This window comes from Rhamphochromis sp. 'chilingali' (genome assembly GCF_963969265.1).
Source record: "Rhamphochromis sp. 'chilingali' genome assembly, chromosome: 9".
Lineage (NCBI taxonomy): Eukaryota > Metazoa > Chordata > Actinopteri > Cichliformes > Cichlidae > Rhamphochromis > Rhamphochromis sp. 'chilingali'.
Genome location: NC_137936.1, coordinates 15,781,597 through 15,808,425, shown reverse-complemented (window position 1 = coordinate 15,808,425; position 26,829 = coordinate 15,781,597). Strand labels below are relative to the sequence as shown.

Below are 26,829 nucleotides of genomic sequence, written 5' to 3'. Positions count from 1 at the left end.
ACTCCCTCCCTTGGCATCACTCAACACAATGTTTGTCTCTGTGTGTGTGTGTCTTTTTGTCTGTGTGTGTGGGTGCGTGGGGGTTGAAATGTGTGAAAATATACATGAGTGCATTCTTGGGTGTGTTTGTGTGCGCCTGCGTGTATGCATGATTTTTTTTTTCATGTCTGTGTGTGTGTGTTTGGGTGTGTTCTCGTCCTCTGAGCAGTCCTCCGGAAATGTGTGGGTGACTCATGAAGAGATGGAGAACCTGGCTTCCTCCACTAAAGCGGTTAGTACCATCTGGGTGCTCCCTTCCCCATTACCCCCACCTGACACCCTCTCACGCTCACGCTGTCCCCACCGTGACACACATATGTCCTCTCCTGGAAGACCCCTTTCAAATGTCGACTAAACCATACACTAATATGCATCAATGCTTCTGCTGGTATTTGTATGTGGATTGGATGCTAACTGATGTAAACTGTGGTCATGTGATCTGCGTCTTCATGCAAAGGTCAATTAATACTACGAGTGCTGATATGTAATTACTGCAAAGATCTTGCGTGCGTATGTTTCTGAATGTTTAGTATGTGTGTGCTTGATTAGCTCCTGTCTCTCTAACTCAAACATTATCTTTACCATGCTGCTACTCAGGAGAATGAGGAAGGCAGCTGGGCACAGGTGAGGCTGCTGATCTGCAAAAATCTGTCTACATACAGAGTGAAAGTGTACAGAGGCTCACACACAGATATTGCCACAATTGTGTGGCTACTCTTGTGAGGACATGCGACAACATAATGCATTCTTTTGCCCCTTCCTTATCACTTTCTCAGTGCTATTGTTATCTGTTATCTGATATTAAACCTAAAAAGGTTATAAACCTCAAACAGGCCTTGGTGTGAAAGGGTGTGAGGACTCTAAGGACTAGCATTCGGGTCTTCACTGTTTGATATGTCCTCACTTTGATGATCAAAAACTCAAAGTGGTCCCCATGTAGATAGCTGGACAGGTACACACTTAAATAAAGTTACAATTCAAGTTACAGTGTGTAAAATAGATAAAACCAATAGATATCAGTAGATAGAAAATTGCACTCACCCTTCCGCTTCAGTTACGGTGGCTGCTATAGGACAAAACACTCTGGCTGCCGATCATCTGTGGACAATCTGTAGCTGTCGATATGCCAGCTGTCCATATCTATTCATTCTGATAGAGGATATAAAACTGGCGCTCTACGTCTGTGGCCGGTCTCTGGCCACACGCATAAAACTTGATTAGGAAAAATGGCGATCTCCATCTCCACCACTGTATACAAGATGGAGGGGTAACACAAACCAGCAGTTATTTCTATGTATTTGTTAATGGAGTACCGTATTTCCCGGACTACAAAGCGCACCTGAATATTAGCCGCACAAGCTAAAATCAGGGGAAAATCCTGTTTTGTACATACATTAGCTGCACCTGACCAAAAGCCGCAGGTGTTTCAATATTGACTTATCATTATGTAAGAGAATATGCACAAAGCGAATTGTCAGGAAAGAGATGGCTGTTTGGAGACACACCCCTTTTATTAATATTTTGAAAAACAAGTTATGGGTACATATTTGCACATGTGCTGTGCTTCATAAATGAGTAACAAATGTAGTACATAACAGTAACCTACAGCACACCAGAAAAATAGATTCGGACTACCTTTTAGGCTCAGGTGCAGTGACACGGCTTTAACAAGAAGAAAAGTCAGTCATTCACCACCATCTTCCTGCGCACTAAAACCACCAAAGTCCTCTTCTCCAGTGTCGGAAACGAACAGGCTCAGGATGGCTTCGTCATCCACTCTCAGCTTCTTTCCTTCGTTGTCACTTTCAAAACCAAAGATAATCCTCATTGTCATTGTCGGAGTCGAACACCCTCTGAAGGGCCGTGGCGGTGTCCTCCTCTTCATCATGCAGCAGTCCAGCCCTTCGAAATCCGTTGGTGATCGTGGATGTTTGCACACTTTTCCACGCTGTCAGAATCCACCGGTAGAGTTGAGCACAACTTGCTTTTCGCAAGTTTATCGCCGCTCGTCATCCACGACTCCCGCTGAACGCATAGCGCTACTTTGAAGTTTGTTTTTCGCGCTACTTGTGCGGCACTATGTTGCCTGGCGGATGGACATGTGACCAACATACCACTCTTGAACCCCGATCCTTCCGCCAGGCAACGTAGTGCCGTACAACAGCGGAACAAACAAAACAAATCGTCTTACGATATCACAAAAATCATGGACAATCTATAGAAAAGCCGCACCTGACTAAAAGCCGCAGGGTTCAAAGCTTGTGCAAAAAGTAGCCGCTTATAGCCCGACATTTACGGTAATTCTAAGTTTATGAGGATCCATCAGTTTGTTGGAAGATGTAATTATCAGTGTGTAGATATAAATAAAATAAACACTCAAAAATGAATGACTGTACCTTTAAGTCAACTTTGTTTTCAGATTATATATAAATAGTAATAGCGTATGACATAAATATATAACAATGATATGAAGTGATAATTATTTTCTACCTATTAATAGGTGGGTTATATAGCTTAACCAGCAGCTGTTGTTGAATGTAAACAAAATATTAAGTCTGTTGTTAGCATTCTTGAGTCTGTTAACAGGGGTATAAAAAGCACTGAAAACATTTCTGGCTAAGAAAAACATGAGTGCTACTTATTTGTCTCAGTGTACCACTAAGATATTAGCATAACCCAGATTGCCTCAGGGACAGATAGATAGAGAAAGATAGATTTGTACTATGCAAAAGTGGTACCGTGTAAAGTAAAATACACTAGAAGACAGATTTTTTTTTAATATATGTACATAAAATGCAGTGGAAGCGATAATATATACACGTGATATATAGAAGTAATAGATATGTAAAATGGAGCCATAAACATTGTTCAGTCCAAATTATTCCCTGTGAAAAATATCACAGACAGTTTTTCTAGTCTTTCATCTTTCTGTTACACTCATCATTGGATGCTGTTCTCCCTTACAGACTTTGGCATATGGAGACATGAATCATGAGTGGATAGGAAATGAATGGCTGCCCAGCCTTGGTCTGCCTCAGTACCGCTCCTACTTCATGGAGTGTCTGGTGGACGCAAGAATGCTGGACCATCTGACCAAGAAGGACCTAAGGAGCCACCTCAAAATGGTGGACAGCTTCCACAGGTCTGTAGCTGTGGCCATTAGCTTAGCTTCTGTTTGATACGCTTTCTCTTTCATCTGCTAACTGGGTGCATTAGCAATGGAGATGAGGAGGCTAATGGTGTATATGTGCTGCTCTGTGTTTGTGTCGGTCTGTGTATTAGGGCTAGTCTGCAGTATGGGATTATGTGCTTGAAAAGACTCAATTATGACAGGAAAGACCTAGAGCGGCGAAGAGAGGATAGCCAACATGACATGAAAGGTAGAGTTTACACACACCCTGATACACACATAGTGATAAAAAAAAAAACATAACACAGATTCATAAGCAAGCACGCATCGACACATCGAGAGTCTCGTCAGGCCAGAGTACCACCTAGTGGTTTTATCTGATAGCGTCAGGTTGGACTGAGCATTCAAACAGCTGCTCCTTCAACTGTCAAAAAGCCAATCTTATGATCTAAAACCTCACTTGCCAAAAGTGCTCCACACACACAGACACATGCACACACTTAGACCTAGCCAGACCTCTCGCTCTTCTGACCTTGAGTTCAGCACATGAACTTGACTCAGCTGTCGTGTCAGATCAGAATCCTGCCCTGTTTACAAACGCATAAACACACACACACATGCACACACCCCGTCTGTTCCAACTTCGAAAGCTGGCTGACAGCTGTGCTTTAAATGAACAAAGGGAGTGTGCCCGTGAGTTGACACTATGTGGACCTGCACATTATCTCTCTATTGCTTTCTCTGAACTTTTCTACAAATGACATTTATTTATTTTAATGTTGACAGTCTGTCAGCATTGGTATGTACCATGTATCGGATTTATTCTTCCTTTATTGTAGATGTTTTGGTGTGGACCAATGAGCAGGTGATCCACTGGGTCCAGTCCATTGGTCTAAGGGAGTATAGCGGCAACTTGCTGGAGAGTGGCATTCATGGAGCGCTCGTCGCTCTGGATGAAACTTTCGACTACAGCAGCCTAGCACTCATCCTGCAGATTCCTATGCAGAACACACAGGTGGATATAAAAGAAAATAGATTGACTCCTTACACTCGACATGGAATGACTGAACTGATTTTTAGGGGAAGAAAAGTTGGATTTTTGTATAACAAAATTGAAAGTATAGTTTTGTCCATTTTACAAGGAATTATGAAAAAAGTACAAAGTCTCTGTGCAGAATATTGACTTAAACCTAAAATAAACCAGTAAGTTGTGTTTAATTTCAAATTGCAATATCTCACACATTTTACCCATTCGATTTTTGTATAGTGAACAGGTATCTTTACCCAGAATTCAACTATTTTCTGGCCAGGTTTCAGTACACATTAGCAATCTGGCCCAGTTGTCTATATTTAAAAGTCATAGGCTCCAGCCTGCCTGCAACGCTGAATTGGATATGCAGAAGAAAAGGGATGTACTGATTGATGGATGTTCAACCAAAAAATGTTTCTTTATTTAGAGGTTGTTTTACTGTATTCAACGGGTTTTTGTTTTTCAGGCGCGACAGGTTCTGGAGAGGGAATTCAACAACCTGTTAGCTTTAGGGACTGACCGCAGACTCGAGGAGGTACCTCTCAAGCTGCTATATAAATCAAATACAGTGTTGTTTGAAGAAGGCAAATTTCCTCACCTTGCTTTTCTGTCTTTGAAGAGTGGAGATGACAAGTCCTTTCGACGCTCTCCATCATGGCGCAAGAGGTTTCGGGCACGTGAAGGAGGGACTGGGCTGGGGATGATGGCAGGCTCCATGGAAACGCTGCCAGCTGGCTTCCGCATGCCGTCCATGTCCATGCCGCCTTCTATGAATTTGGCATCCAAGAAACAGCTTCAACCTGAAGGTATGTTACAATACTAAGCAATACCTAGTTCATTTTCTGTATGTAGCTATGAGCCTCACTGTGGTTGCCTTGACTAACTGCATGTCGTGTCCTCTCTGTCTTGCTGTGCTCAAAATCAATTGCGTGCAATGCTCTCAAGCTCCTCCCCCAGCAACCCCGAGACTTGATCCCTCGGCTGTGCGGACCTATTCATGTTAACTACTCTCTACTTACTAACAGGAGCGTTAATGCTGACAGGTAAGCGAACAGAAGCTGGACAGGATACTGTGGTCACAGCTAGCATTGTAGGACTCTAACTTTCAAGAGGCAATTAACAAAAGGTGTGCAGGCTAAGTCTGAGAGTTTACTACTGCATATACAATAGATCAATCAAAGCAGAAGCTGTATCCAAAATTTTAATCATCATCAATCAATTCAGTTCTTTTTTATATAGAGAGAGAGCTCAATCACAATAAGAGTTGCCTGAAGGCGCTGTATATTCTAAGGTAAAGATGCCTTCTATGAGCAAGCATTTGGCGATAGTGGGAAGGAAAAACTACCTTTTAACAGGAAGAACCCTCCTGTAGAACCAGGCTCAGGGAGACAGGACAAAAGAGACACTGTGGAAGAGAGCTAAAGACTGGCAGCATGTTGTCATCACCTACCTGAGCTGGTGGATGGCGTTAACACCCAAGTAGAGAAATACGACGGCTCGAGAAAGTAGGATTTTCTAATTCATACCATAGTTGCAGTTACCAAAAATCTTGGATGAGTTTGAATCTTGGTGACCTTGAACTCAAGGTCAAGGTCAGAAGTCAAGTTTTCTGAAAATCTTTGAACACAATAAATCAAGTAAGATGTCGTCTGGTATTTTGAAATTGATGCCATAGTTGGATCTGCTAGGAGACTGAGGGGTAGCTCTGGCAACCGCCAGTATTTTTAATAACTTACTTTTAATAACTTTGATGAATCAAGAAGCAGGTGCAACTTAATTTTTCTTTTTTTTTTTGTTCCACTTTCCTCATCTTCTTTTCTCTCTTCTAGTGCATTCTCATTACCTATATGGACATATGCTTGCGGCCTTTTGAGAGTGATATGCCAAATCTGGAGAGGGAGACCTGGGTACCTCATAGGGAAGGCTTCGTCCCTTTGTTGCCCAGCCTCACCTTCCAACTTTCACCTCTCACCTCTTCTTCGGACACGTGCAATACAGAGGCCAACTCTGACCTTTGAACTCTTGAGAGTGCACATTGGCTGCGCTCGCTGCTGTAATGGAGGCTCATCCTGGTCTCTCCCAGTTTACCCCCGTGCTCCCAGTAGCCTTGTTGTTGTGGTTGTTGTGCTCCTGCTCCCCTGATCTCAGCTGTGGATTTTTTTCCTGGTTGTAATAGTCTCAACATGGCCAAGCCCAAACCAATCTTCCTGCGTCATCATGTCCTTTACAAGAAAACAGCGTCAAAAAGATTAAAGGAGATGGTGAGCAGGTGTTGGTTTGGATTTGAGAATGATGAATACTTGTATAAATGGCAGATCCCACCACACGTTACCCCTCTACCGGTTATGCAAGGTATTACTCATTTATCTCTGTACATAAAATGGATGACTTATGTTTTTTATAGAAATATTATATATAAATATATATATATAAATATATATATATTGGGAATATATATGGAAAACAATATAATATTGCTGTATGAAACCCAATGCCCTGTATTCAATAGTGACTGTTCTCTCTCTCTTTCTCTTTCTTTCTCTTTCTCTCTGTGTCGGACCTTCGTGTGTCTTTTGCTGTATGCTGTGCGTGTGTGAATCGTTGGTGGGAGGGACTCACTAAGGGAGGTGTGTGTTTCCACAAGGACTCTTCACAGGTTCATGGGTCCAATATCAGACTTCTCTCTTTGCCTCTTCTCCCATTCCTTCTTTTTTCCTTCTCTTCCTTCTCTTTTAACACAATGTAGCTGTTGCCTCTCCTTTCTCTGCCTCTCTCGCCTTCTGTATGACACTATGTAGCCTAGAATAGAGAGAATCCTTTAATATGAAGTGTGTGTGAGAGAGAGTGTGTGAGAGTGTATGACTAAATGAGTCTCTGTGCTTGAGACTAGTAGATTTCGTGTGAAAAGGCCAGCCCCAGCCATGCGACCATGACTTTCTCTGTGGATGGTAGTGTGACCACTGTAGCTCTTCTCTGTTGATTCCTTACATTCTCTCAAAATCAAACTGTAAACTGCTGCTCAACATCAGCCAATGAAATCCACATGAAACTGCTCCACGTGACAGACTTGTCTAATGTTGCTCTGATTGAGCAGTCAGTACTCTTGGCTCACCAACTCCTCATCCAATAAGAACACAGCAAATGAACCAGTGAAGTGCTGGATGGGTGTACAATCTTTTTCTTTTTCTTTTTTTAAAAAAGTTTTTCCAAGGTGTCTAAAAGGTGTAACGTGCTATGTGGCAGCTATGAGTACTGTGTCTTTATTCCAGGTGTGAAACAATGCTGACAAATCAAGATTTTATTATTTGGCTATTTAAAAAGAAGTGTAATGTATTTATGACACTATATAGACATAAGTAAAGCTGCTTTTTAAAGATTTGGTATCCTGTGTTCCTTGTTAAGTTATATGTGCCAGCGTATTGTATTATAGGCTAAAAACAACACTGGACAGTGTATTGAAAATGGTCTTTATTGTAAGAATTAAACAGAAAATATCACTTTTCAGAACATCTACAAATACACAACAATCTTAGTTATAAAAGTCCAAAATAAGTTAGCAAAAAAAAAATAAAAATGGCAAATCCACTCTGTAGAAAAAGGGAACGTATTTACAACACTAGCATTCATAATCAGTTTAAATTAAGCAGATCTTGGTCAAAACTGCCATGGTACATATTGGCCCCATGAATAAACTCTTGTTTTTTAAGCATTAAAACTCACACACACAAAAAAATGAATGAAAGATTAGGGAAAGCTTTTGAAGAGGAAATCTTAAATTAAGTAAGGAAAGAAAACTGGATCTGTCATTCCTCTGTGGCTCTATAAATCTGGAGGCAAGCCTAACAGGGATCACGTGTAGTAAATATGTGTTGGGTTCATGCAGCAAAGTCTTTGAATCTCCTGTAGCTTTGACAAACAGGTCTGGAACATCGCATAAGGCAGGGAAAAAAGGGAACAAAGCCTCAATGTGAACAGGAAAAGTCAGTTTGGCTAGCTGGCCCGTGGATCAACAGAGCTGCAATACTTGTCAAATGGAAACATTTTTTAATTTGGCATAAGACAAAATAATTTAATCAGCAGAAGCACAAAATAGACATAATTTAGGATTAAAGGTCACTGCTTTTTGTTTGCTCGCTGTGCACCTACTGGCCGGCTGGTCTAAGGGTCTATTTGGGAATGTCCACAGGAAAGGCCACAGGTCCATCTACTGCAGAGATGCTGTCCACAATGGAGGTCAAGGCCCGCATGTTCCCCTGCTCTGGAGAGTCTGCAACGCTCAGGAGATCTGCAAAAAGACCCAGTTACACACTGAGTACCTGTGAAGGTGCTACCTAGTCTACCTAGTTTAATGGGACTAAGTGAACTGTGCTTACCCTCGCTGCTGTAGCTCTGCGTGCACTGCTCTGGAGTGCTGCTCCACTCCGGGCTGCTGCAGCAGGTGCTGCCTGAACTGGGCTCGCTTGACGACGACACCTGTTGCCATGGCGATGCACACACACAAGTTGCTGTCAGTCACTCTGTTATGATACAGCACACCATACCACCCCACACAGAAAAACAACACACACTAAAGTGCAGTGTACTACCACGAACGCACATATAGTTAATGCATCCCGTGACCCCACTCAGAGGCAAATGTACACGATGAAAAAGACTTTCCATTACTATGACGCCTGTCACAGGAGTTCTTGTCAGTGTCTTTAAAAACACTAATGAGCTACACTGGATCATGTTTTTAAAAACCTTTTAAAACACAACATTTTTGCTCATTGTATGGCTGAATACATACTCACAATAACCTCAAACCTTATCCAGAATGAATAAATCAAAAGGAACATGAACAGATAATCAAATTTACACATTTTTGATTTGACATTTTACCCCAGTCATTTTTTAATGTAGTATTTATCTTTCTCTTTACTGTACCGCTCATTTTTCTCCCATATCTTCTGCCACTTTCCAACTAGTGCTGTTCCCAACTCTGTTTCCCTCTTGGCTGATTTCTCTGTTATTTTGAATTTCTCCCTTCCCTCGTCCTGTCTCTGTCCTACTTACTCTGGGTTGAGTTGGACTGGGCCGGTAGAGCAAACCCTGCTGTCCTGTCTCAGTGTCCTGCTGGTTGAGGGAGGACACCAGGGCTTGGAGCCTTTCAATATACTGGATGGCGCTCCGCAAGATCTCAACCTTGGGCAGCCTCTGGTTGGGGTTCATCAGCGTGCTCCTCTTCAAAGCATCGAAGGCCTCGTTCACCTTCTTTAGGCGTCTCTTCTCCCTCAGTGTGGCTGCTCGCCGGCGGTCCATGGTCACTGTCTTCCTTTTACACAGCTTACAGGCCCAGGGAAGACACTGACCTGGGCAGTGGGGCTCGGAGTGAGGCGACATGCTGGATGGAGAGGCTTTGTCCTCGGTACCTGTCACTCCAACTCCAACACCCCCAGACAGGTTCCCACACAAGCCCATCATGGAGTTCCTGTCCTGGTAGCCAGCTTGGTCATACGCCCCGGGCAGGCGAGAGGGGAAGTAGCTGTCCCCTCCTTCATAGAAGCGCTGGTCAGGGAAAAAATAAGGGTTGGTCTCAAAAAGCTCCATACTGGACAGTTGTGGTCTGGATACAAGGGAACAAAGATCCCAGCTTTCCTAGGAACTAGTCTTCAGTATGCGCTCTTCTGTCCTGTGTCTGGAGTTTGCGTTGGAGTGTACGTGTGTGCACCTATCTTCTTCCCGGCCTGAGTTTGTGATGAGTGGAAGACGTGTGGAGAGCAACTGGTGTGGAGCAACTGTAGACTGGCATTTAAACCCCTCTGCCTTCTGCTGGATCACAGGGTTAAATTTAGCACGAGCCCCCAGAAACCTGACACGACGTTTAGCTGTTGCTGCACATCTACACATCACATCTCTGTTTGGCCCTGCTCTCTAGGGCTTTAAGGCCCAGTTGTACGCGTGCGTGTTTTTCTGTGGGTTTGTGTGCTCATGTATTTCTTAAGAGGCCAGGACATGATCAGGTTGAAATGGGAGAGACTGCCTCAGATCAAAGGTGTCCATCTTAGTGAGTTAATCCCAGACTTGCGTCCCCTTCCGAACATGAAGAGTTCCATCATTAAGTGGGGAGGCAGAAGGGACATTCTGGAAACAGCTGTCACTTCTGCTGGGAGCCAGTGGCACACAGAGACAATACATTGTTTGACTTCAGGTTTTTGATGGGAAGTCAATGAGGCAAGAGACTGTTGCTTACTCTGGACTGCTGTGAAGCACTGTCAGACTCATAATGTGATCAACTTGGTCAATACCAAAAAAAGCTTAGGTGACATTGTTCCTGTGGTTTATGTAACTGCATTCATATCCGCTGACTTTCATCTTGAGATGATTGCACTATGTGATGCAAGTGACCTTCTGAGTTATACTAGCCTCAGAACCAGGCAGGTCTGTGCAGGAACCATCAGCAGAGTGAGCTGCTAGGCTGACACTGGCTCACATTACCCCCAGAATTTAAATGGTAAATGGTAAATGAATAGAATTTAAGGGACAGTAATGAGTCAGCCACACAGAGGGAATGGCCTTGGTTGTCCTGACCTCTTCCAGCAAGTCATAGCATTAGCCTAGCCACTGGGTGTTAATCCTTCCAGGACATGTCTCACCTCGTAGCTCATCAGCTAATTCTGACTAGCTTCCGCTAACATTGCAGCACAGCCAAAACACACACTTCTGTCAGCAGAGAAGTGGCCTGGAGTGACAGGCAAATCATGAGGAGTGTTACATGAGTCTGTACTCTATTTCTTTACAATAAGTTTATCACAGTAATACACTACCTCTCAGGAGATGTTTTGGAAGAGACAAATTGCTAGCAGTTTCCTAATAACCACAGTTCATTAAACTTAGAGGGTTGCAAGGTCTGGTGAATACCACTGCCAATGGTATTCTCCAACCAATGAAAGAGTAAATACACGTTTTTTGAAACAAAAGTAAACAATACTATATCATTGGAAACCATGAGTTCAATATTTAAAATAGAGAAAATAAAGAAGAACTAAGGACTTTATAGTGTCACGATAAGACATGAAAAGCTAGGTTTTATACTTTTCCTGCTTATAAAATCAAAGAACAGCAAAAATTCTGGCACAACTTCACCTACTTCCAAGGTGCATAGAGAGGATGAGAAACTCACAACGCAGGGACTCGAGGAACACTTAAGAGTATGACCCTGATGAAGGCCACAAGCCAAAACGCGTTGGTCATTTAATAAAGTTCTTTACTTTTAAGTGTTGCTGGAGTCCCTGCTTATAAAATTAAAGAAGGCATTATTAATTCCGGTCTTATGTGAAAATTTTGAAGGTTCAACATACCAGGGAGCCTTTCCAGCTAGCTCCCTAAAGCTGCTTTTAATATTTAAACTACAGCATTGTAAAACCTTCTTACATGTTAGCTTGCAAGTTAACACTATTATGGAATTTAGTTCTCTCTCTAGACCTCTACCATCCAGTTTTCTATTGTCCAATGTTGGTGAGCCCTTGCATATTATAAGGTTTGATGAGATGCTCTCCTGCATACCTTGGTTGCAACAAGTAGTTATTTAAGTTTCTGTTGTGTTCCTATCAGCTCAAACCAGTCTGTCTATTCTCCTCTAATGTCTGGTGTCAACAAGGCCTTTTCACCCAGATGAAAATCGACATTAAAAAATACATATTTTTATTGCTCAGATTAATTTTTTATTTCTGACTTTTTTCCACATCAGTGACAATTTCACACAGACCGGATTTCGGATGAGAGAACTCAAGATGTTGCAATTTCCTCATTATAACTGCCCCTTAAAGCCTCTATGTATTTATTTTTATTGTGGATCAGCGTTGCCTAAACAGCAGCTTGTTTAAAAGAATATATTTATAGGCCTGGTTTGTGGCAGATATGTTGATATTTCGTGTAAGAGAAAGCACAGGTGCAACCAATGATTTCCATTTAAGCATTCCAGGGTTGTGCTGGTTCAAAGGGTTAATGACACACAATGGAACAGAGCCTCTTATTTCTTACTGTTTATTCTTTACCTGTGTTTTATATCCTTTTGAAGGTAACAAACACAAAGTTTCAGCTAGACACAATCAAAACAAAAAAATCTTACAAGTCAGTGAATTAACTACAGGAAGATTTCAGTCCTGGGATTAGGTGCCAGGCAGAGGTTTGGCAGGCCCGTCTGGTGGCTTGTGGTATCCTCCTGGGGTTTGGGCTTGGGTTTAAGGCAGAGTGCACAGTCTTAGCTTGGCACGGGGCTGGGTCGGCTGTCAGGTTAGTCTGTGATGGATCGTCACTGATGGTGGAGTGAGTACAAAGAAGCCTGTGTTGGACTCAGGGGTACAGCAAGGAGGGGGTTTGCAGTGTGTCAGAATCACTCATAACCCTCTGTCATCTTAACCCATTGTCAGCAGAACTAGATGTGTGTGTGTGTGTGTGTGTGTGTGTGTGTGTGTGTGTGTGTGTGTGTGTGTGTGTGTGTGTGTGTGTGTGTGTGTCCCTCAGTATTTGAAGTGAACACTTAAGATACAGAACAGTTTGTTTACCTGTGGTTTGCTAATACTGTACTTTATTTTCCATCTTAAAATAGGCCAAACCAGTGAAAAATAGGCTGGCTCTAATTTAATTATGACTGATTGGCCCCATGTAAGAAATAATGCAAAAAATATACAAATTAATACCTATTGTGACATTTGGATTTATTCTAAGTATCAGAGCTATTGATTAAATTACTAAATAAATATCAATAATATAATATAATATAATAACGTATTTCTTGTCCATAGTGTGTAAGGGTCCCCTTGTGTGCGGGGGGTGGGGGGGGGGGGGGGGTAGCCCTGTCACTGGCAACACTGTTCCACTTCTCCTCAGTGACAAGCAACAGCACATTGTGGGACAGCTGAGCTCTGGGGGAGGAGGGAGGGATCAGTCCTCCTCACCCCAGGTTAGCCTCAAGTTTTCCAGTGACCTGGAGAGCTGTCATCTGAGTGCAGTCGGGAAATCTCAGATATGTAAGAGGGGAATAACATAACAACAGCAAGGAACTGTTTATTAGAGGTGGCTAAACCAGGTCTTCCATCCAGTGATACATTACGATATAGGACGCAAAACAGGATACACAAGTTGTTTAAACAAATAAAATACATGCTTTTGTTTCTACTTTATTTGGATGTTAAACTCATAAAACTCATAATAATTCCCATGAGTTTATTTGTATTCTAACAGCTTTATGTGCTTTAGTGTCCAGCATGAGCACTAACCTATTAATTTGACTGGTAGATACTGAGAATCGGAAGGAAGCAGAATCACTCAATTTTGACTTTTGCTTGAAATTTTGTGAACACTTTAGAAACGACCTTTTTTGGCTTCTTTGTTACCTGCCAGGCTATGACCCCTCTTGCTACTGGAGAGATCTTTTTTTTTTTTGATCAAGCACTCCTGGGCAGTGTAACAATGATCTTCAATTTTTCTCAATTTACGCTATCTGTCTGACTTTCTATTGTTGGAGTAGAAAGTGTAGCAATAGTTCTGTAACCTTTTCCAGCCTGGTGGGCTTCAATAAGCCTTTTTTCTAAAGGACCTTAGAAATCTCATTTGTGCATGGTAAGATACAGTCCCTCAGACATGGCAATGGATTATTTTATTTTTTTTAAAATAAAAAGGACTGAAGACAGATGACTTTTTTTTAAATTAACTTCTAATCCTCAATGTGTTCATAGACTTGCTGGTGTATTTTTTTCACTCTATAAATAACAGTTATGTTCTGCTTGAATCACTGAGTTCTGTGTTTTACACTTTTAGGATTTGTGTAAAAAATCTGGTGACCTGCTTGGATGTCTAAATATTTATTTAGATCATTCAGAATGAGTCAGAAAGTTTAACATTTTAAAGGAAAAAGACACAGGAAATTATTAATTATTTTTTTCCACATGCAAAAAATAAAGTCTCATTCCTGGCCTTTCTGTACTCCTGGAAAGCAATATTCAGTCTGAAATCCAGACTCATGCAGCATTATTATGTACTAGTTTCATGCCTTTGGGAGAGAGCATTGTCACCATAGTGACAGCAACACATGTCCAAGTCTGTCGTCTCAGAGACTGTCGCCATGAAAACTGCACATCCATTCCTAAACTCTTTGATATCAGAGCTTTTCTTCCAGATTACGATGAGGTTATACTTACTATAGAGCATTAATGTTGTATAGGATCATTATGTGGAGATGTGACAAAGCAGCCGACTCCTCCTCGACAATCATCAGTGCATAAAACACAATGAGAGCAAATTAAAATATTCACGGTCAGATCTGATTACTGCGCTGCTGTGTCCCACTATTTCTGTTGAGTAATGACCCTTACATAAGTGATACAGTTTGACGACCCCCCCAAAGGTGATGTGACACTACTATGGCCTGGCTAATCATCAGGAGAATACTCCCATTCATTTATACTCAGAATGAAGTGCCCCACCTGTGTTTGCACAGGGCTCTGGAGGCCTGGAGAAAGCCTTCTAAGTCAGGGTAGGGGGAACAGTAGTTCTGTAGCCCAGCCATGCTGCTGGTCACTGGGGCTTTTATTGCAGAGTAATCCCCTACAACAAACAGAATGGCCGGCATGTGCATACGCAGCTGTCGCAGTCTTAGTGCAAGTGGTGTCATGTTAAATCACAGGAATGGACTGAGCCCCTGCACCATCCGCTGCCCTTCCCTTCGCTGGCATCCCACTCACTGAAAGGCTCCAGCACACAGAGACAAATACACATACATACGCATGCCTATGTGCATAACCCACTTCCCACTAACATACTTTGCAGCACATGGCAGCCCAAAAGTTATTCCCTGTAAATAACTTGTGCCCCCTTGCTACAAACAACCAGATTATTTCAATGACATATATTCAGAGGACTTATGATAATCAAAGCAGGTATCACAGGCAGGAAAACAAAGTGACATTTACACCCTGACACTTTCCAAGTATAAAGCACCATTAGCATAGTTCCTCTGGGAAATTCTGAATCCCTCTGAAGCCAGGTATGTATATAGTATATACTGTTGGATGGCTATGTTTTAAACTATTTCCAGTTTTTCAGTCCAGCTCTGTTATCTTACTCTGCTACATTTCAATCATGCCCCTCGCTACCCATCAATATCCTTATTTTTAATCTACACTATCTTCAGGCCTTCTTCCGTATTCCTGTCTTTGTTTTTCTCTGGCTCCAGTGACCTTCTCCCATGTCAGCAGAGGGACAAATTTAGCGGCCTAGTTTCTGGAGCGACCAAATAGTCGGACACAACAGAGGGAATGTGTGTATTTGTGTGTGTGTTTGTATATCTGCATGGAAATTAGAAAAGAAAGAAAGGCCCTAGCCCCACAGATACAGTTATAGATATCCAGACATGTACTATCCTCGGGGTATGAGACAAAGGACACCAGAGGAATGTATCACAAAAATCTATATCTTAAAATGAGTTTTGCATTTATGACATCAACAAATAAACCGATTAATGGCAGTGGCTGCAATAAAACAATAAAAATAGGCATAAGAATGGAAGTAATAACTATTTTCCCTTCAGGAATAATTGCATACGCCACCGAGGATAAAGAAAGAATGTGTTAAGTTATTCTGGGATGTTGAGATGGGAGCACTGTCGCCATGGAAACATGCAGATCCTTCACCACTCCCTGGGTCTTGTCATTCTAGAGCTGCCAAGCTCCGGGTGCCATGTCACCAGGGGTGTTATGCCATTCTTCGTCTCTACTCTCGGTGACGCACCAGATGCCACATACAAAGCAGCAGGCCTAGACTGTTCTTGAATTAGCTACAGAGTAAAGGGAAGCATTTCACAAAACATCACCTACCTACCTACCAGCTCGCATGTGAGGTCTTCAGTGGTAAACCACTGGAAAATAAATTCTTTAAATAAAGCACGAGTGGAAATTGGAGAGAAAAAATGTCCGTGAGTATTGTTGTCTTTCTATTTTGTTTTACCCCACTGCAGTTTTGACCAGAGGTTGGTAACCTTTGCTATCCAAGAAGCCATTTATGAGTAACTAAAGGGATGAATCAGTGTTGGATCTATATATAAGAGACAAACAAGCAAGGAAGAACATTTTAATTGTATCTTTAGACAGTTTTTGTTAGCTGAATTTACAAAAATGCCAAAGAAAATAGTTTAACAGGCATCAAATAGCATTTTTGCACCAATGAGGTGACATCTCAGTATGGTGTGCAGTGTGTCCTTAAAACATTTTAGGAAACTGGACAAGTGGAGGACCAAAGAAGAAGTCACATTCCTAAAAACTATCTACAGCAGTATCTCAATATTCATAAGAAACAGAAAAAATTACAGCAAAGATCTGAGAAACATATTTGGCTCTTCAGTTGATCCATCTACTGTGGATGGCTGCCAAGCCAAGAAGACATTCTTAATGAAGGGAAACAGGGAGAAAAGACTGAGGAATACCAAATTACACAAGACCTGGACAGTCATGGATTGGCCTCCCCAGAGCCTGGACCTCAACATTATTGAGGCAGTGTGGGAGCTTTGAATGCTCTCCAAAAAGCCCGGAGAACTATTCCTGAAGACTGCTTTAAAAATGACAAGAGATTTTCCCTAAGAGAGTTCAGAGTTGTTGCAGAATAAAGGTGGTGATACCAAATACTGATTTTCAAGCTCATTGCAATTCTACAAATTGTTTTTGCTTTATGTATGTTTCAATATCTTGCTGCACCTATTTTCCATTTTCCTAATAAATTATATAGTCTTATATAAAGACTTTTCCCAAGTACTGCACATCCATGTAAACTGCTGCTTCCGAGATTCAGAAATATTCTGAGGATAAGGCACCAGAAGATAGACGTAAGCCACCTTTTAGTTAAATTTTTTTTACAACAATTATGTGGATAAAAAAAAAAGTGGATTAAAAAAAAAAAAAAGAAACATAGCCATTCCAAGTGGAAATACTTTGATAATTATTACCAACAGTTTGTTCAATATAAGCATTAAAGGTTGCTTACATATATAGATAACAATAATGTAATAATGAAGAATCTGAAAGTTAACAAATAACTTATAATTTGAATAACAAGCTGTTGCGTTATGACTGCATATTTGGGACTGGAGAACAGTTTAACAGGGGACTTTCAATGAACAGGAAATACACCCCAATGAGTAATTGGTAAATAACTCAGGTGTAAAGTAGCTGCAGTGTTTATACAGAATTTGGATAGCAGTGGTGTTACAGAGGCATACACAGTCGAAGGCAGGGCGTATGCCCCAATTCTCAAGAACAGGACAAAAATAAGGCAAGCACGAGTAAGCAGGAAATGAACAGTGAGTAAGCAGAGGAGAGTCGCAGGTGCTGGAGCCCAGTCAAGGAGGAGAGGATACATGACAGCTGGCCTGTCACACACAATGACTTATTCAACTAAAACACAGATTTCACCAGTGGGTACCGTACACCAACTGTCTCTCTGGTGAAGTAGTGAACAAAGCAGACAATTCCCAACTCTTTCTCGCTTAACAAAACATGTTTATTCCATAACAAAAAAAACCCTATAACTGCACCATGTTTTAGAACATTATGGTCTTAATGTGACAAATTGGGATGTGTTAATCAACCAGTATCACTGGTATTAAGTGTTTCATTTACATGAGGTCTGTATTTAATGGGAGCCTTTTCCCCCTTGATGTACAATGCTAATACTTGTTACAATCTATAATTCATCTTTTATTGCATTTACATTACTAATATAGCTCTGACACCAGCTTTGCGCTGGATCTGATTAAGAGGCATGCTCTATATATATCCATTACATGTTATTACAGGGACTGTACAGTTTCTGTAGGCAACGGTTACAAGACTGAAACCTCTCTCCACCTCCTGGCGGAAAGACTAAGCACAAGTAAACATCAGCTCAAACACTTAATATACACACTGTGTTACGCAGAGCCAAAGTTAAATGCCTAAAAGTCACTGAATAATAAGGAACAATGTATTTATTCAAGACCGTTCACACACTCAAAAAGTACCATCTATGTGGTCCACAATCTTCAAATAAAGCTGAACAATCCAAATAAAATCTATAATACACATTTCTGTATAAAGTCATTACATGGCAGTGTAACGCTTAAAATAACCCCTGTGAAGCCATTTTCACTGAGGGTACACCTGGTAACTCAGCCGGTTTCTTCTCTCTATTGTTAAATTACAAATGCAAATTAGATTTGTTTTTTTAACAAGTGCACCATTTTCTGTTTGCTACGAGCTGACCACAAGTAAAACAATAAATAAATACAATACCTACATTTTAAACAGGTTCCAGAAATAATCTAAAGTACTCCGAATTATAATATTTAAACACGAACCAACAACATTATGACATAACTTACTGCAGGCGTAGCTGTCAGAGGTTTGACAAATGTACATACTGAACACGTTAACAAATTACCAAGGTTCAACAATTACGGTTAATACTTCAGCTGTGCATTACGGTCTACATTTACATTTCTGGCTGCAAGAAACTAGACTTAAGTCACCATTGTATTTCACAATACATTCACATGTGCTGAGAGTACATTGATTTTGGGAGGAAACTTTCAAGCCTGAAACATCTAAAAACAGATTTAGAGTTTTTCTTCGTTCAGCTGCTTTAAAACTTACATTTTAGAGCTGTGTTATGTAAAGAGATGCAGGAGGGATTAAGACAAAAAACAAAACCCACAAATAAAGGGACAGCTCAAAGAGACCTGTACTTGCATACCTGCATTTATTATTCTGTTCAGTTTCTGTCCAGATGGACAAAGTAAATTAATGAAAAACTTAAGCACATCCTAAAATTTCCAGAAATAAAAATCAGCACCCAAAAACTGCACTATGAATAAGAAATAATGAAGAAAAAAAAAAGCCATAAACTTTTAGAGGGAAAAAAAACAACAAAAAACAAACCCTTCATAACATAAAATAACTCAAACTGTGTGTGCCTATGTGATAGTTTTAATAAATAAATAAATACTTCTGGATTTGTATGTCCCTTATTTAAATGTGGCACCAAAACAAGCATTTCGTATAGTGAACTGTTAAGACTGAGGTTGCGTCTAACAATACTTCAGAGGCAGTGTGACTCAAACCATGCAACAGAGCAAGATTCACCAAGTGCTATATTTTGTCTCTTTATAAATTTGACAGTAAGGTGCAGAGATTTTATGAGTCCACAAGCAAAGACTGGTACTAGGAGCTATGCAGCTGTATGGTTGAATGTTGTTGAAAAGTTTGTATTGTGATTTTTTTGGTCAGGTCCCCAGGACTTTACAGATGGGTTGTGTGCCCTTCACAGGATGAATATTTTAATAACCTTCTGGATTATCTTCCCACATCCTGGACAAGGAGCCTGGAACTTATGTAGCCTCCTTGCACATGGAAAACAGGTAAGCAGGTGAGCAGTGCGTCCGTGTATAATATTTCCATTACGTGGCCGCACTCGACAGAGCTTGCAAGGCTCTAGCAGCGCCTCAGGCCTAACGTCCTCAACCTCCATGCCCAGATTCTCTTGACTGTCTCCTTCAGAGAGCTGCTCATCTTTGTGGAAGACAGAGGGCCTCGGACCTTTGCCTTTTCCCATTACCATTGTTGGCAATGGTCGATCGGCGGTGGAATGTGAAGGGAGGATGACAGGATCAGAAACTGTCCTGCTGCAATCTGGGACATCAATGCCCGTGTCGCTGTCATCTTCCTCATCGTGGGTAATGAGTGAGCTGCATGCTGGGATGTCAGGAACAGAAAGGGAATGCGCAAGCCGAGGGACATCTTTATACCAGTTCTTCCTTAGAGCCCAGCACCGAACACAGTACCTCTGGAGAGGTATGTTGTATTTTCGGCACTCTGTGCACTGCCATGCATCCTAAGATATAAACACAGCATTCACAAGACTGATATAGTTTTAAACAAATGGCTGTAAATGAATAAACGGAGGCTCAGAGATACTGACCTGTGTGGAGATCTCTGTATCAGTATCATCACTCAGACACTGAGAGTCTTCATCTGGCTCCTCCTGCATCTAATAAATACACATCAGATCACATCACCTCTCCACATTTCTTAGTGAAAAACATTTTATTGGCAAGAAAGAAATATATCACAAAATTTAAAAAAGAAAGAAAAAGACATACTTCTCTGTCTGCTTTGTCCTCCTTCATTCCCCCATCATCATCCTCCAGTGGAGGCTCTCCTTCTCTGCTGCCTTCTTCCAGAGCAGCCTCTTTCATCTCCACACTCACCTGTTCACTCTCGCCCTCTGTGAGGAACCAGAGGTCGTCAGTGGTGTCCGACACAATGGCCGTATCCTCTTCCTGTGCAAGAGACAGCTGACACATCAGTCAGACCACCACTGTTATGATCTGATTTTTGCCATTTGTCAACAAGTAATGTCTGTTAGTTTTCCTAAGCTTGAAACCTCTAAAATGAACCTTATTGCCCATTTTAACCATTTTTAATTATACTGGGTGGACTTTCTAGCAGCACGTGAGGTGTCTTACTTGGTTTGTGTGGATGTCAGTGGAGCCATTGCTCCTGCGGCTGTAGTTATTACGGAGATTACCCAGAAACCACCAGGGCAAGCCAGAGAGGTCCCACTCATCCAGAGTAACATCCAGCTTGGGTCGCTTGCAGGCTGAGCGTTGCAAACCTTCAAGAGAGTCTAAGGAGGTTTTGAACATTTAAACAGTGTCTTGTAACGAGGCTGTTAAGTGTGCAATGGACTATTTGATTACCATCATCTGGTTCCCGAGGTCGTCTCTGGGAGGGGGTCTGCAGGAGAGGCCCATCACTACCAGCCTCCAAACCTGCTTTGACCACACCTCCACACATCTGTAAAAGAAGAAAATGCAAACGCAAGAAATTAGAACACAGAGCCGTGACTGGGTACTTGGAGGACTCGCAGCTCCTTTTCAACATGGCCTCTGTTTACAGGTGGGGTGGGATGGCACAAGGGACAAAGGGCTGGGCAATTTGGGTAAGGGCCAGTAGGGAGGGAGTTCAAAATAATTTAGGATATAAATGCAAACTGAAATGTTGAGTGCTGGGTAAACAAAGCAGAAAGCAAAGGCAAGGAAAGCCAGTATACTAACAGACAGGTGAATAAACAAGAGCATGATCACACAATCCACCGCAACTCTAAATTCGTTGGATTTAATACATTTATTCCAAGGTATGTACTGTTGTCTCATTTTTTTTTCTTAAATGAACAATTTGGCACATTTGTCAAAGCAAAGAAACAGACGCACACAGAATTTAAGTCTAAAGTAACATCTACCAGACAGTAGGGGTGCAACGATTCTCGTATCGATATTGAACCATTCGATACAGTGCTTTCGGTTCGGTACGCATATGTATCGAACAATACAAATGTTTTAATTTATTTTATCAACTTTCCTTCTGACGATGCCATTTGTGTTGAGCGCTCAGTGGATCTGCGCTTGACAGTGCAGCCTAGGCGGAGCAGTCGAACGCAGATTCACTGACCGCAGGGCAAGCAAGCGAGACAGAAGCTAAGCTCTCCTTGCAACATGGCAAATTGAACCTCCCCCACCCTCATTCAGATCTGGCCTTGGGAACTATTTTGGTTTTCATGTGACGTATGACCCTGAAGGTATGGACAAAAGTAAAACAGTATGTCGGATGTGCCACGCAATGCTCAATTACATTGGTGGGAACTAGTGCGTTAGCGCAGTTTGCTCGTTAACCTCTGGGGGGTCCTAGAAAAATGCATACACTATCGGACCTAGAGCCACAAATCGACCACGCCCAAAAAAGTGCTATAAAAAATTTATATATTAATATTTTATTCCACTTTAAATTAGCCAATCTTTTAAAACTACTTCTCCCTGAACTATCCATGTAAAGTTTTAATTATATTTCGGGGGTTTTAACCCTTTTAATCGCAGTTTAATTACATGAGCGCACCGTTTTTTTTAGCCCCCCAAAACAAAACGAAATATTTAAAAACAAACAAACATTTGAAGTAATATTTGATTGTTATTATAATTAGGCCTTTAGATGGACTAAAGATTGGCACCAACCTTCATTTCGATCGCCTTTTTTTTTTTTTTTTTTTTTTTTTTCCAGGACCAGAAAATGGTCTCCAGGCGGCAAATGCTCCTCCTCTAGGCCGAAATCAGTGCATCCTCCCGGGTTAACTCCCGACGATGACTGGGGCACGTCACAACAAATACGTCATTTCCTGTTGATTAAAAAAAAAAAAAAAAAAAAAAAAAATGCACCCTCAAACGGTCCTAGGGGCCGAAAATGGTCCCGCCCGATCAGCGGGCGAAGCCGCTGCTGCACGCCGGAAATGAGGCTTCGTTTCCCGCAGGTCTGTTTAAGCAGCCCGCTGTTTTCCAGCCCGGGGTCAAATGTGGAGCAAGGTCGCCACCCGGTGGACAAATAAAAAAATTACAACTCTAAGGCCAGTACTGCAAACGGAAACATAACCGATCACGATCGATTTGACCGTAATTTTTTTGCCGTGAAAAATAGCGTTTATAATGGGTTTCAATGGGGCACAAATCGACCACTAGGACCGATAGTGTAAGTTTGTCTGTAGCTTAGCCACTGAAGCTAATTTCCGGAAGTCATACTGAAATTTTAACAGTAAATGTGACCGAACTTTTTTTTTGCAGACTTTCGCTATATTCCATTCAACACAGTGCAAATGGCGTGTAAATGAACAATGAAAAATGGCACAAATCGACCCAAGACCACCCAGAGGTTAACGTGTTGGCCATCCAGCCCCACGCATGGGGCGATCCGCGGTAGCTCGTTAACGGAGATTTGCCGTGTTGTGGCGTTAATGTCATTTCAACGAGATTAGTGCTGTCCGCACTAGTGGGAACAATGAATATGACTGCACATTTACGCCGACATCATCCTAGTGCAAAGACAAGTGGAAGCAGACAAAAACAACAAGCACGCATGCTACAAACTTTACCCGAGTCATTTAGACAGCTGTTAGCACATGATTCTCCTTATGGGGACCTGATATATTTAATATGCTGCTGAGAATATAGCCCAGAAGAAGCTTATAGTATAGCTTTTATTTTGGAAAGAGACATTTCTCTGTAATAAACTCTTTTCCAAAGATGAGTGATTCCTCAATCAGATAGATTTATTTTTATTACTTTGTTTAAAAACTGTACTTTTGAGTTAAAATATATATATTTATAATTTCAATAAAAAAAATGGCAAATTAAAAAGGCATGAACATTTTTTGTATCGAAAAAAATATCGAACCGAACCGTGAATTTTGTGTATCGTTGCACCCCTACCAGACAGATCTATTATTTTAATCACTAAAATGTAACTAGGAAATATGCAAATTCAACACTTAAATTATCATCTGAAATTTGATTCAATAGCATTCTGAGATGGTTGTGGCACATGCAGCAACCTTTAATTTCATAAAAAGGACAAATATCTTAATATAGCTCAATGTTGCGGCAAACCAAATTATATACAAGCCACGAAGTAAGATCAAAGAGGATTTGGGGAGGGATTGGAAAGAAGGGTGCAGGAACGTGGGATTAGGTGAAAAGGTTTAGGGCAGTCAGACCTGTGGGTGATCAGGAGCTGTGATCCTCCAGTTCGGAGCAGAGAAGAGAACTCTGATACAGACAGAGACAGTGACTCTGCCCCCCCATCCAATGGGTGGAACTGGTGGGTCATAAAACAGTGATGAAAAGCCACCAGACCAAACCAAGAATGGGGTTGTACAGAGACGGTGCCACTCTGTACAACTGCACACCAACGAAGACAGCAGCCCTTACACCACCTTCCCCAGAACACACAACCCAGTAGAAACTAAACTTATACTTTGGGCAAAGCACTTTAAAACAGAGCCCAGCCAAAATAAGATTTTTAAGACTGATACTTGGGGATTTAACCTCTAAATAAGTTATTGTCAGGAAAAAAAGACAACTTGTTATGTGTAGTTATTTGTGAAAAAGCAAACTGTTGAATTATCTTGTTTTATTATGACAATAAGTCATGAAGTACCAGTTCATGCTCTGCATAACTGCTCTGACCATCTAGGTATGTTTGCTGCCAGCAGGGAAGTTGCAGAGTGCCCTCTGGTGGCCAAACTATGGAACATCAACACTCATGACATGGTTGAAGCACACTTCTCCATCTCCTCTTTACTTTTTAATTCATCTGCAGTTATAAATGCCAATATCAATATACGTATAAGTAGCTAAAATTGTCTGATATATCAGTCGGGCTCCATTTAAAGGCATTATCGGAGTGGCTGTGCACTTATTTTGTGACATTGTTACAAAAAGTTGTGTGTAGTGAAGCGAAAGCAGGTAAGGGTCTCTGTTTCTTCTGAGCACCATGCTTCAGCTTTACCTGACCACGATCCTCCACTCCGCCATCTACACATTCACGGCCCACAGAAAGATTCTCTGCAGCGTCTGCATTTCAAATGAGACACAGTAACAGAAAAAGGACATCCCCCCCCCCCCTTTAATTATAGCATTGCACACTCTCACTAAGGCCCTTCAGATATGAAGTTTAAGCAGGGGAAAGGGGTCCATCTGGGACTGTGCAGGATCCCCACATCCTCCAAGCGATGGACAGCCTTTCACAATCACTCATAATATAGTCAACAAGATGGTCTTTGAATATACATGGAATGTTGGTATACCCACAGATCTTCTCATGTAATTTAAAAAAGCCACAATATGATGCAAATAACAGTGAATTCAATAAGGGACACAGGAAGAGACATACTTTGACTTCAGACACCCACAAATGAATCCACAGATTGTTTTGTTTTTTTGTTGATTCCACCTAACAAAAATATAATTTCACCAGAAAAAAAAAATGTGCAAAGGACTTAAATCAATAAATGAAAGAATCACTTACCAGCACAGTCAATAACAACCAAATACTTCTTCAGCATTTCATACACTGGGCTGTAAAATGGGAATACAAGCATTTAAAATTAAGATTTTTCTTCTTTTTTAAAAATGTATAAAGTCCAGATACAAAGCAGAACCAACAATGAGCACAGGTTTTGGTTAAGGTAATTACCTCGGGTTTTTAACAGAGAAGCTCTCCACTTCCAGCAGCTCTCCCAAAGGATCATCCTGGCAGTGGACTATGTGCTGCCTCTGTTTGTCATACAGTTGCTTCCCCATGATGTATTGGCCCAAGTAGTGCATCACCTACACAAAGCAGAAGATTTCATATGTTCAGGCTACATTTGTACCTTTGGAATGACCACGTGACCGATAGCTCTTTTTCAAAGTCACACTAGACAGCTCACCTCTTTGAGCGTGAAGATATCCTCCTGGGCTCCAGCCACACGCAGTATTTGCAGGAGAGGAGCTTTTGGTTGCACCTAAATGGACAACAGCACCGCCGCTTAGCATTACATGTTATATATGAGGTAACTGAATGCTTGTAGTTGCGTCTTAACTGCACCTGATTCCCTTCTCCCGGTAGCGTCCTGCATGACGAGCTTGATGCCGGAGTCTGGGCTGGTAGGGAGCTCATAGTAAACGAACTAAAGCTGCAAAGCAAAAATTACAACACGCATTATAAACGACTCACCCATTCAGCAGCATTCCACAGCTTGCTATAGTCACCGACTTTGCACATCCCACGCAACACCAGCGCCTACGGCGCCAAACGCAGCTTAGCAATGTCAAGTTATTGACAGACTGAAAAATTCTGACAATGTTTATAGTCAGTGCCAACTAGGCCGAGTTAACTTCCCAATCTGAAACCGTCATGGCCTGTCACTTCTCACACTATTACTTTCCCTTTGGCGCCCTCACAAAACAAAAATTAAACCAGGCGAGCCAACGCCGAACATATGGCACAAAAATGTAAAAGTATAGGTATTGCTGTGCACATACACACACACACGTGAGCTGCAGCCTCTCTAGACATCTCTAGCAGGTGGCAAGGCTGCTATCGCTACAGGCAAACGTGTTAGCTAACATAGCAGCAGCGCTAACGATGGCTAACTTTGGAAGCTAGCCAGTTACTCAACAATTCGCTCCTAATATTAACTCACCGTGAGGAGCTGACATTACTTCACAGCCAGTACATTGCTTCGGGCGCAGTATTGGCTTAACAGCTGGTCCGCATCGTAAAGACGTATGGAAAACTGAAATGCTGGCTTTTTAACACTAGCTAACGCTAGCAACCAGGAGACAGTTAGCTGAACTACAGATTCAAAATGATGACTGTGGCTACTCAACTTCCGCATGAGAAGCCAGAATATGGCTCCCCCTACTTTTTAAAAATATTACTTACAGAGGCATTTTTCCCTTTTTAAAACAGTCTTTTCAGATTAAAAGCATGTTGTAAAATACAATGATTTATAAAAAAAAAAAAACTTCAGCTAAAATACCCTGTTCAGTTTAGGAAGCGTTTATGAAGCATAAACCACGGAGTCCACTTCGAACGGTGACAACACGACATCCCAAGAAAGGAATGGTTTTGCTGGTTGTGGCCACAGACCTCTCCAGGCCGCAGGTTTTAAATATCACCCTGGGTTAACACACCTGAATCAAATGATTAATTCATTATTAGACCTCTGGAGAACTTCAAGACATATGGAGCCATAG

The 26,829-nt window shown here is 41.6% G+C and overlaps 3 protein-coding genes across 4 annotated transcripts in view; 1 reads left to right on the top strand and 2 right to left on the bottom strand.

Moving 5' to 3' along the window:
- The window catches only part of ppfia4 (PTPRF interacting protein alpha 4), a 66,823-nt gene extending 59,323 nt beyond the window's left edge, over positions 1-7,500 (top strand). Inside the window, exons 23-31 of the mRNA XM_080892452.1 lie at positions 209-271; positions 637-663; positions 3,006-3,181; positions 3,322-3,419; positions 4,009-4,184; positions 4,666-4,734; positions 4,819-5,005; positions 5,145-5,242; positions 6,029-7,500. Coding sequence (XP_080748578.1) covers positions 209-271; positions 637-663; positions 3,006-3,181; positions 3,322-3,419; positions 4,009-4,184; positions 4,666-4,734; positions 4,819-5,005; positions 5,145-5,203 — 855 coding nt within the window. The 3' untranslated portion in view covers positions 5,204-5,242; positions 6,029-7,500. The remainder of the gene's footprint in view (positions 1-208; positions 272-636; positions 664-3,005; positions 3,182-3,321; positions 3,420-4,008; positions 4,185-4,665; positions 4,735-4,818; positions 5,006-5,144; positions 5,243-6,028) is intronic.
- Positions 7,501-7,661: 161 nt separating this feature from the next.
- Positions 7,662-9,980, bottom strand: myog (myogenin). Its single transcript, XM_080892465.1, has 3 exons — positions 9,255-9,980; positions 8,573-8,672; positions 7,662-8,484 (listed from the first exon to the last, which is right to left on the bottom strand). Exons 1-3 carry the CDS (start codon positions 9,786-9,788, stop codon positions 8,366-8,368), a joined length of 753 nt encoding a protein of 250 aa, XP_080748591.1. The 5' UTR covers positions 9,789-9,980; the 3' UTR covers positions 7,662-8,365.
- A 7,933-nt stretch (positions 9,981-17,913) lies between these two features.
- mdm4 (MDM4 regulator of p53) lies at positions 17,914-26,458 on the bottom strand. Of its 2 annotated transcripts, none has more exons than XM_080892456.1 (11): positions 26,274-26,458; positions 25,676-25,763; positions 25,518-25,592; positions 25,283-25,416; positions 25,115-25,164; positions 24,596-24,660; positions 20,965-21,061; positions 20,731-20,891; positions 20,365-20,559; positions 20,184-20,252; positions 17,914-20,096 (listed from the first exon to the last, which is right to left on the bottom strand). In XM_080892456.1, the coding sequence occupies exons 2-11, from the start codon at positions 25,745-25,747 to the stop codon at positions 19,527-19,529; spliced, it is 1,488 nt and encodes a 495-aa protein (XP_080748582.1). In that variant the 5' UTR covers positions 25,748-25,763; positions 26,274-26,458; the 3' UTR covers positions 17,914-19,526. The 2 variants fall into 2 exon arrangements, with proteins under 2 accessions (XP_080748582.1, XP_080748583.1); XM_080892457.1 differs by having other exon boundaries at positions 20,365-20,544.
- Between the last annotated feature and the right edge of the window lie 371 nt (positions 26,459-26,829).

Excerpts from the sequence above, each read along its gene's own strand:
- myog (XM_080892465.1), bottom strand. The coding sequence starts at position 9,788 with ATGGAGCTTTTTGAGACCAACCCTTATTTTTTCCCTGACCAGCGCTTC. Across the intron at positions 8,673-9,254 it reads CCAGTCCAACTCAACCCAGA|GTGTCGTCGTCAAGCGAGCC; the intron begins GTAAGTAGGACA and ends CCATGGCAACAG. Across the intron at positions 8,485-8,572 it reads GCAGAGCTACAGCAGCGAGG|ATCTCCTGAGCGTTGCAGAC; the intron begins GTAAGCACAGTT and ends GTCTTTTTGCAG.
- mdm4 (XM_080892456.1), bottom strand. The coding sequence starts at position 25,747 with ATGAGCTCCCTACCAGCCCAGACTCCGGCATCAAGCTCGTCATGCAGG. Across the intron at positions 25,417-25,517 it reads ATATCTTCACGCTCAAAGAG|GTGATGCACTACTTGGGCCA; the intron begins GTGAGCTGTCTA and ends TGCTTTGTGTAG. Across the intron at positions 20,560-20,730 it reads CTGACATCCACACAAACCAA|CTGTCTCTTGCACAGGAAGA; the intron begins GTAAGACACCTC and ends CTGATGTGTCAG.